General features: G+C 44.1%; 1 protein-coding gene across 1 annotated transcript; it reads left to right on the plus strand.

Moving 5' to 3' along the window:
* Window positions 1-6,528: 6,528 nt before the first annotated feature.
* On the plus strand, window positions 6,529-9,295 carry TCF21 (transcription factor 21). The gene is made up of 2 exons (XM_036249206.1): window positions 6,529-7,003; window positions 8,749-9,295. The coding sequence occupies exons 1-2, from the start codon at window positions 6,554-6,556 to the stop codon at window positions 8,836-8,838; spliced, it is 540 nt and encodes a 179-aa protein (XP_036105099.1). The 5' UTR covers window positions 6,529-6,553; the 3' UTR covers window positions 8,839-9,295.
* The last annotated feature ends 1,285 nt before the right edge of the window (window positions 9,296-10,580 follow it).

Raw genomic sequence — 10,580 nt, forward strand, 5'->3', positions numbered from 1 at the left:
CCATGAGAGACCCCACAGGGGAAACACCCGGCTGAGGCTAGTCAACCCACAGGACCAAGAGAAGTAACAATAACTTAAGTCACTCGTTTGGACTATTACACAGCAGTAGACAACTGGGACACACTTCTTAATCTCTCTGTGTCTCAGTCCTCGGTCTTCTCATCTGAAAAGTTCCTATCTCCTAAGTTTGTTATTAGAACTAAATGAGTTCATCTGGAATGTGCTTACAACAGTGCTTGGTTTGAGGTAAACATTTAGAAAATGTTGGTTACTGTTATTTATTATTAATAAATAAAATACGATGCTGATGAGACAGAAATATTCTTAAGTGGATGCTCAGGAAAGTTCTTACAATTAAGGTGACACTTTAGCTTAGATCTGAAAAGGCCAGTGGAGCATTCAGACAGGGAGGAGCACGAAGACAAGGCCCGGGGTTGACCACGACACTGCTTTGAGGAACACAGACCTGCCCAGTGTGGTTGGGGGGAGGGGTAAGCAAAGTAGAGAATCATGCAAGCCATGATAAGGAATGTGGAATATTTATTACACACAATGGGAAGCTTTGAGGAATTTTAAACAGGAAAATTACATGGACCGTTCTCTTGGAAATGGATTTGAGAAAGGCAAGACTGGAAATAAAACGATCTTTAAGGAGACTTTTGTAGTCATCTGAGTAAAAGATCCTGTTGACTTGAACCAGAGTTCAACAGAGGACTTGGAGATAAGAGGACAGATTTGAGGATGTATTCACTGAATGAGTGATCCTTGGGCTACCCATCAGGCCCCCCTGAGAGAGGTGAGATTTTATTTTAACAAGGTCATTCTGGAACTACATTACTTAAACCCCCTTAGACAGGGTTCCAATCATTATACCCCAGAATGGCTTAAATCTATCTCATTTTATATAATTCAGGGTTTAATTGTTACAGATTCTTGTTGCTAAATAGGGATTAACAGAATATAAATTATCTTAGACATTTTTTATTATTTTTCAAATAATAATAATTATCTTAGTGGAAGGAGTATTACAAGTCAAATCAGGACACAGGCTCGAGTGGCAATACTTCACTGATGACTTGTGAGAACTGCACAGGATTCTTGACCATGTCGGACTCCTTGCTCTCAGCCCCTTCCATTTCAGACAGTGGATTACTTTGGAGCTCTTTTTAAAATACTGTATCACCTGGAAATATTTCATGTTCCTGAAGTCAGAATTCACATTCTCAGTACTTTCCTGCTGGACCCAGGAACTAAATTTCAAGACTCGTGGTTCCTCAAGGCTAAAAGCAACTGCCACAAAGACATAATCACAACGAGCCAATCACCAGCCCAGCTGGGTGGGTCAGTGGATTGAGCACTGTGCCATGGATTGAGAGGTCTGGGTTTGATTCCTGGTCAGGCACCTGCCAGGGTTGTGGGCTCGATCCCAAGTAGAGGGTGTGCAGGAGACAGCCATCTAATATCGATGTTTCTATCTCTCTCTCCCTTCCTCTCTCTCTAAAAATCAATAATATATATATGTGTGTGTGTGTGTGTGTGTGTATTTAAAAAAAATTTTTTGTAATCGCTCCGACTGGTTTGGCTCTGCAGTAAGAGCTAGAGCATCAGCCTGCAGGTCAAAGGGTAGCAGGTTTGATTCTTGGTCAAGGACATATACCTGGGTTGCAGGTTTGATCCCCGGCCCTGGTGGGGATCATGTGGGAGGCAACCAATTGATGTATCTCTCTCACATACATGTTTCTCTCTCCCTTCCACTCTATCTAAAGAACAATGGAGGAATGTCTTTGGGTGAGGATTAAATAATAATAAATAAAAATAAGTAATAAAATAAAATTTAAAAAAAGGAGACAATCACCAGAAAGAGTCACTGATCTAGTGCCCATCTCCTAACCTGATAGGAAGGAAGCTGACAGCTAGTTGGCCTGCATCTGTTTTCTAGCCATCAGTAAACCACATTTAACATATATGTGCTTTACAGGTATCTTCCACATAATCCACAAGATTTATTCTCTTTGGGAAAACTTGCGAGGCTTTGCTCTCAGGAGCTACATTAAAGTACAGAAAAGTCATCTCTCAAGCAAGTTTTTCTAAAACTTCATCAGTGTGGCAGAAGTCTCTGGCACACATTTCTATTAAGATTTTCATTTCATATAGCAGCTCTCTCTGTAGTAGTGACAACAGGAGGTGAGATTTACATTAAATTAGAGAATGGAGAGTTGTTCAATTTTTCCTCCTTTCCTAAAATTAAAATATCCCAGTATTAGAAGGCTTAGGAGAACATTAAACTGGATTTGTAAAGTTTTTACCTCTCACTCTCTGCCTGAGTTTTTTCAGCCCACCGGCTCCTTGAGGTAAACCCTGTCCTTCGTGTGCACAGACTTGCCTGCTTTCAAAGTTGTAGTTATGGAGCATGCATGACTCAAGTTTACCTCTTGGGTCTAAAGAACCATGGTGAGTTTTTCTTTAGACTTTTTTGTTGTTTGCCAGCTTTAAATCTTAGTGTTGCAGCATCTGGCCTACAATTCACTGAATTGCATGTGAAAAGAGGGGATTAGGGCATGATGAACAGCAGGAGGACTTCTGATAACTGAATGCATTTATGAAGTGTTGATCATAAATGATACCAGGCAAAGACAACAGCAGCACCTCACATCGCCGTTACTGACCTCCTTAGCTGCCGCCGATCTCACTCATTCGTGCTGTAGTCACGTTGGCGGCCAAAATGATAGGCTGGCACTATTATAATTTGGTACAAGTAATGGGAGAAAATGCTCACTTTATAATCGAGTTAAAATTTAATAAAATAGAGTCAGATTTCAGGGGGCTTATGAGCAGAAGATGAAAACCAATCAGTCAGCAGCAAAGGGTACAGTGACAATTAAGTCAAATGACGAAAGAGGCGCAAATGCACACACAAGGTCAGCACATTGCAGTGGTGGTGGCTGCCATCATATAAAGAGAATCACACATCAGGAAGTGTTCATTAGAAGTGGAAGAAAAAAAAAAAAGAGAACTGATCCCTGGCAGGTGACTCAGTTGGTTGAACATCATCTCATGCACCAAGAGGTCACCAGTTTGATTCCGGGTCAGGCTCCATCCCAAGGAAAGGGCGTGCAAGAGGCATCAGCTCAATGTTTCTCTCTCTCATTGATGTTTCTATCTCTCTCTCTTCCTCTTCCATCCTTTCTCACTAAAACCAATAAAAACATATTTATTTTAACAAGAGAGAGAATTGGTGGTTTTATCAATGGGCAAGCCTGTGTACCTCCTGGGCAAATAATGGAAAGTATAAGAAAATAATTAAATTTTGAATTTAAAGCATATTTTTCTTCCCTGGGAAAGACAATGTGGTGGCACATGAAGTCAGTTCAAAAGAAGCCTGGAATGTTTTCCGTCTCGTAAAAAATAAAGCAAATTATTCCACCCAAGTGCAACTGAATCAAATTTGAACTTCCTGAAAATTTATCCGTTGATAAACCAGGATTTAAGTTCAAGGATACATTCCATGCCTAGTCTTCATTTTACAACTTTTGGAGATAAATTTCCTCTCCACTGAAATCATTCAGAGATAGCCTTTTTTGAAAAACAAATTGTTAGAAGTGTGCAACAAATTGGCCAGATGTCTCTGGGGGCAGAACTTCTAATACCTACCTCATGCTTTCAAAACTACTAGTTTTCTATCTAGTGCTTTGAAACAGTAATGTTCAAAGTATTTTTCTTGTTACTGAAAGAGTTGATACAGTTCCTCCAAAGTGCTTCTTTTCTCACAGAATATAGTTTATATTTTTGGAGAATTTGGCACAGCTTTAGTTACAGCTTCACTGATTTTCTTAGTAGAATCCAACAATAATTCACTTCCCTCACCCATCTGTCCTTTAGTGTTTATTAACAAGAATAGACACAAAATGTCAAAAGAAAAAAAAGTATCATTCATGTTAATCTACTTACTAAGACTTCACATCAAGATACCTAAATAACAGCCTTCTTCACATCTTGCTCCCAAACTGGCAACCATCCCTTAGGAAGCTTTTACAAACACCCCCAAAGTTCATTATCAACTAACTTACCCTTCTCAGCCCAAATGTATCACTGCAAGATAAGTGTATTTAATTCTTGCTTATCTAAAAAATAATAATAATAATTGCTAGGCACAAAAATCAGCATGTGGCATGAAGCTAGTTTTGTTCCCTTCCAGAAATTGCTATTTTTAAGTTGCAGACCTTGAAAAAAATAGACAGCAGAAACCTATTCAGTGATATGTATTCCTATGATTGCTATCATCTTCCAAAGAGCCCGACCAGCCTACAAATCCAAGTGTAGCAGAAAACCACACCTTCTCTCTTTTCCCCAAAGAGAATGAATCCAAGAAACATTTTCATAGCTTAATAGCCTGGTATACTTTAAGGCCATCATTCTGATTGTCAATCATTACCCCATTCCAGAGCCCAAATAAATTAATTATCTCTGATTAATTTGTATGATCTCAATGGGTACACACACACACACACACTTCACAAAGTATTGGCCAATGCCCATTTCACATAGTTCTTTTAGTCTAAAAATAACTTTAACTTTCATGTCTTACCAAGACCGAGCAAAGGGAGGGCAAATCAAAGAAAATTAGTTTGGGAATCAGTGAAGAAAAGTTTAACAGGCCTGCTGGGTGTTCTCTTAATGCTGTCTTGGATCTCAGATTAAATTATTATGCTTTCTGGTTTCTAGTACTGGGTCATTTGTGCATGAGGACAAAGGCAACTTCAACTTGATATTTCTGTCATCCCTGCTGTGGGAAGAGTCTTTTTCCTGGTTTATAACATCAATCACTCTCGCAATAAATCTTGGTGGTGGATATGGTCATTTAAATCTCCACCTGCACAAACAACAGAAAATAAGAGAGCTCATAAATCTCTACACTGCTGATTAACAAATTTTGAATCCTGAGCAAAGATATTATGCTGGTTGGGGGGGGGGGGGGTCTCACTAATTCATTAATAAAGACTGCTTTGCTGACAATCTGTTTAGTTTACAGCATAGGGGGAAAGCAAACAAGACCCTGCTAACAAAACAAAACGTTAGAGGTTAGTGAATTCCCAGCTGAGCCCAGGATTAGAGAGATATGATATCTTAATGTAGGAGAGGGGTGCAGACTCCCAGCCAAAAGCTCAGATGCCACTCTTACATTTTGCTTCAGCCCTCATCTTCAGTGCCTAACTGCAAGGAAATAAAACCTGGTGAAGAACTAGTAAGAGAGATTCGTGCATTCAGTCTATCCAGTTTCATCTCATCAATTTCATTCCATCCCTTGGTTTCTGGTTCCCCTTGCTTTCTTACTCCTCAGATTTTCTTATTCTCTAGGAAAGATGGTCCAGCTTCGGGTCAGAAATGGGGAAGAACCTTTCCCAAAGGGATGGTGCTGTGTAGTGTTTTGGGATGTCAGTTTCACACGAGCAACCCTGGGTAGAGGATGTAAAAAGGTACAGGTAGCAACGCTGGGAAGGAGAAAACAAGAAGTCCCAGGCAAGGTGATGTCTGAGAGCAAGATTCGTAAGACAATATATACATTTCTAGAAAGATGTGTAGGGAAACGTTTTAATTCCATTTAGAAAAAGTTACCACCTAACAAAATACTTTCTACACACTCATGTCACTCCACCTCATTCCTCCCACTCCCGTTATGTGTGTGGCTGCGTGTGTGTGCAATGGTGGTGTGTCTGTGTACACACAGGCAGCTCCTTGATATCTTTAAAGTGACAAGGTTCAGGTGAATTTTTGGGTACGTTTTCTGACATAACCCTGAAGATTCTACGAAGCACTTGTTTTCTTAATTTACCCCAGTTAAGGTTGGAAGATTATGGGGTGTTAGCAGGAGGTAGTTGATCTCTGCCTGGATTTTAATTGGTGTTTTCTTGGGGTGAGGGGGAGTCAAGAGGGATGCTTTCGACATTTCTGGGTGAAAGGCCCAGAAAGAACAAAAGATCTGGTCGTTTTCCTAAAGTTGGCTACATAGGACTAGCTGTGACCTCTGAAGAGGAAAGCAGGCCTCGGGAGACGGCGAGGGACGGCGAGCTGAGAGCGCCCGAGGTGCTACTCTCGCCCGCCCGAAGTGAGGAAGGTGACCAGCATTTAAGAGTGGCAGTTGAGTTGATTTACATTACAAGTTGGAAATCAGGGCCTGCGAGTGAGTTTCCCTCCGGTTGTGAAAGGGGTCTAAGAGCGTAGCTGGGGCCTGGCAGGCCCCTCCCCTGGGCTGCAAGGATCCGCCTCTCTATCCCCCAGATAAATTCCTAGTGTCCACCAAATTCCTCTGCGCTCTCTCACACTCCTCTACGGCCACGACTCCGGGGGTGGGGAAACAGCGTCGGTTTCCTTCCCAAAGAAGCCCAGGCGGTTCCTTCTGCGAAGGGGAAAGGGGTGTGAGACCCAACCAGAACCCCAACTCCAACTCCCAACACGAGGTGGCTGCTCCACACTGCACACTAGGGGGGCCCATTGGTTTCCCGACCTCTTTCTCCTCTCTCCCTCCCCTCTCTCCCTTTCATCCCCTCCCGCAAACATGTCCACGGGCTCCCTCAGCGACGTGGAGGACCTCCAAGAAGTGGAGATGCTGGACTGCGACGGGCTGAAAATGGACTCTAACAAGGAGTTTGTGACTTCCAACGAGAGCACCGAGGAGAGCTCCAACTGCGAGACTGGGTCTCCCCAGAAGGGCCGCGGCGGCCTGGGCAAAAGGAGGAAGGCGCCCACCAAGAAGAGCCCCTTGAGCGGGGTCAGCCAGGAGGGGAAGCAGGTCCAGCGCAACGCGGCCAACGCGCGCGAGCGGGCCCGGATGCGGGTGCTAAGCAAGGCCTTCTCCAGGCTCAAGACCACCCTGCCCTGGGTGCCCCCGGACACCAAGCTCTCCAAGCTGGACACGCTCCGACTGGCGTCCAGCTACATCGCCCATTTGAGGCAGATCCTGGCTAACGACAAGTACGAGAACGGTTACATCCACCCGGTCAACCTGGTAAGTGCTCCGGCGCCGCGGGGGTTGCGGGTGCCCGGGGCCGGGGTGCCCGCAGTCCTGTGCGCGGTGTGTGTGTGTGAGCGCCTGGCTGGGACTTCCGCACCTCGGCCACCTTCAGCCCAGCGCCTCTAGGGACCGTTGCAGGAGATCCCCACACGGCCCTCGCTCTCTGCCCTACAAGCCGCCAGAGCAGGGATGATTTATGCGAGTGTTTGACGTGGCAGCCCAATTAGGAGTTTGCAAGTGTATTGAGCTGGCAAGGAGGAGGATCCCCTTGTACCCGCGCCATGAGGGCTGGAGTGGAGGGACTGGTGCGGGACGGGGAACACTGACAAGATGCTGTGCGCCAAGAAGGCATTGTATTAAATCCTCTTATTTATTCTTCTTTTAGCTAAAGAGTAAGACTCGATTTCCCCCGCTAATTATTGTAAATTAAACCACCCAACCTTGTTTCTTTCTCAAGCATGTATAGGACCGTTAGATATGGGCACATCGTGTCCTCTACAATTGTCATGTAAGTCCCCAACTACTTAAATATTCTGTGCTTCGTCTATAAGTGAATTAACATTTTTAAATCCCAGAAGTCCCAACAAATATCACCATAATCAGTACATTCTCAAGAGTACTGCTGTAATAAATAATATTAAAATGGCCACATTCACCCAAGATTTAAGACCATTTTAGGTTTTATTTTTTAAAGTAATACTCATTGAGCTTAATATTTTTCTCATATGCATTTTACTGTTTAAGAAATATCTTTGATTCCTTTTTCATTTGAGTTCATTTTAAAACTTACAGGCTCCAAAGAAAACAACAACTTACTAGCACCTCTGTTTATATATGATAAGAACGAGAGGTTTTCCTCTTAAAAGTCATCTTATCTGCCAGCACTCGTGAGAGAGGTTTGAAGATTTGAACTATCTTCTCACTGAGTTAGTTTCAGGAATTGGGGGGAGGGGATGCAAAACCACATTTTGCCTCGAAAAATGTTTTTCCTTCCAATTAAAAGTTTCTTTTTCAAATTAGATGAGTAAATAGCTTTGTAAGATCTGGAAGTCAAATGAAAGGAGTGTCTTCATTAACAGTTTGCTGCTGTCTTTATTTTTGAACAAGAAACTTAAGTGGGCTTTATTACAAAACGTCAAGAAGGGGAGAGAAGGTTATCCTTGCTCCGCCCAGTAGGAAGGCGACCTTAAATAAAATGTGTGTGTATATTCTTTCATTAGTATTAATTTTTTGCCTTAAGAGGTAGCGATTAATTTAGGAACTGATCAGAGCCCGCATTTGTGGGGAAACGCAAGTCCGCGGGGGGAGATGGATGGGATAAAAGCTGGAGGTCCCGGAAACCTGACCACGGCCTCAGAAGAGGGGCTAGGAGGGCGCTTCGCCTCAAACCCGGCAGCTAGTTGGCCAGAAGTCCTTGTGGGGTTCCCTGCTCATTCTCCGACTGTGCCATGGCATGAGCCACTTTGGACTTTTCGAAGGGCCTCCTCGCTCGGATTTCCTTCAACCCCAAGGAGTGACCTCCTCTTTGCTTTACCACCCGCCTCGGTGGCTTGGCGCAATGCTCCTTTTGCTTTATCCAGCCACGAGGCTCACTAGGACCCCGAGTACATTCAGAGATAAAGGGTCTGTGAGACGCACCGCCTGCCCACATCTCGCCCTCGCCTTTCCTCTCCGTCTGGGGGCCCACCCCACCCCTCCTCCATGGCCACTTACCTCCTCCACCCTCTTCTCTCCTGCAGACGTGGCCCTTTATGGTGGCCGGGAAACCAGAGAGTGACCTGAAGGAAGTGGTGACCGCGAGCCGCTTGTGTGGAACCACGGCGTCCTGACCTCGGAGGTGCGAGTCTGGGAAAGGCGCGCTCCCTGGGGGAACGGCCCCGGGGAAGGCGACCCCTGCCCTCCCCGCTCTCTGTCTCTGCTTCCCCTGCAAAGCTCCTCTCCCTGTCCCACCCTGCGAGAACACTTTACCGCGACGAGGAGATTCGTTTCCAAACCAGAGGAGATCAAGTGTACTTACAAAGATTCCCATCTATTTAACTTTATTAATTTGTACCGTGAATGACTCTGCGAGCCTTGCTGGTCCAAGTGCAATATGTATTATAAATATATGAATAGCTAATAAGAGCCTATCAATGTGTATCTTTTGTACAATATGTTGTAAAGTGTAGATCATAGAATAGCTGACTTTGACAGTCACATTTATAAAGTAATTCACTTGAAGATATATATTTTTTTCAAACAAGTTTTGCTACTTTCGAAAATAAATCCTTCTTTATATTGCTAAAAGCCTTGCCATTTGGTGTGATTTTTTAAAAAAGTATTTGGAATAGAAAAGTGAAGAACTATGGGGAAACTTGATAATAAAATGGATAAAATGGTTCTTTTGAACCTCAATCCAAACCTCTGGAGACAGAAGAGGATTAAAAATGGTTTCCACTTCCAAGGTACAGATCATAGTTTGCACTGAAACTTCGAGGGAGAAAACAAACAAACCACTTCTGATCTCTCAGGTTCCAGGTCACTTTGAATACAATTAGAAATAATGTAACTATAAACAAAGAAAGGGCAGGATTGAAGTTATTATTAGTTGCACAGTTCAAGAGATAGACCTGAAAAGGAAAATCTGATTTTCAAGTAATCCACAGTGTAACTGCTGAGTTGAGCAGGAAGGTCAGCTCCGTGTTTTATAACTTTCCAGGGGAGGACATGGAACCTACATTTACAAACCCATGAAGAAATACTGGGAGCTACGAACATGTAAATTCCATAACCCTTGGAAGGTATTTTCCGATTTTCAAAGTGCCACAACATACATTATGTATTTCGTATTAATAATTAATTTTTTTAAACCCCGCGCCTGCCAGCCTTCGGGTAAGGTTAGCCAGTGCACACAGCTCCCCGCCACGACTTCCGGCGGACCGGGTTTTAATTTAAACATCTTCCAGGCTACGGAACAGCTCGTTGGGGAAGATTAAGTTGAGATAAACAGAGAGGCAAGGCCGGGGAGCCTGGGACCGGGTTCCCTGGCTGCCCCAGCGCAGCCCTCGGCGGCCGATGAGCCAGATGCCACCGAGGCTGTTTAATGTTCGGGGTTATGACCGCAGTGTTTACAAGACGTCTTCGGTTATTTATACTGTTATTCCTCGCAGAGGGCCTTGAAACTTCCGCTTCATTTGCTCTTTCTTTTCGATTTTTTTTTTTTTCTTTTTCTCGGTTCAGTTTTGTACCTGGAGTAAGAGCTCCCCGGCTTCCCTTCCCGCATTTACCTCCTACTAACCCCAAGGGCAGGTTAGAGGTGGAGTCCTGAGCTTGGCCATCAGGGAAGGAGACTGTCAAGAAGAGAGAAGCATGGTGCCCAGGGGGTGTTCTCTGCCAGGGATCAGTAACCACTGTACCAAGTGCAATTCATTCTCCAAGGGCTGGGAACGTCGGTGATTTCTCATCCACCTGTCTGTCCTAGGTCCTCCTCAGAGGACTTCTCAGGGTGTCCTTCTTCCCTACCACTCCCCCACCCCCACACTTGACCTTCAAGAGTGCATTTCAAGATCTGGCCACGTCCCTATTCCCCAAA

The sequence above is a fragment of the Molossus molossus genome, unplaced genomic scaffold, assembly GCF_014108415.1.
Source record: "Molossus molossus isolate mMolMol1 unplaced genomic scaffold, mMolMol1.p scaffold_m16_p_8, whole genome shotgun sequence".
NCBI lineage: Eukaryota > Metazoa > Chordata > Mammalia > Chiroptera > Molossidae > Molossus > Molossus molossus.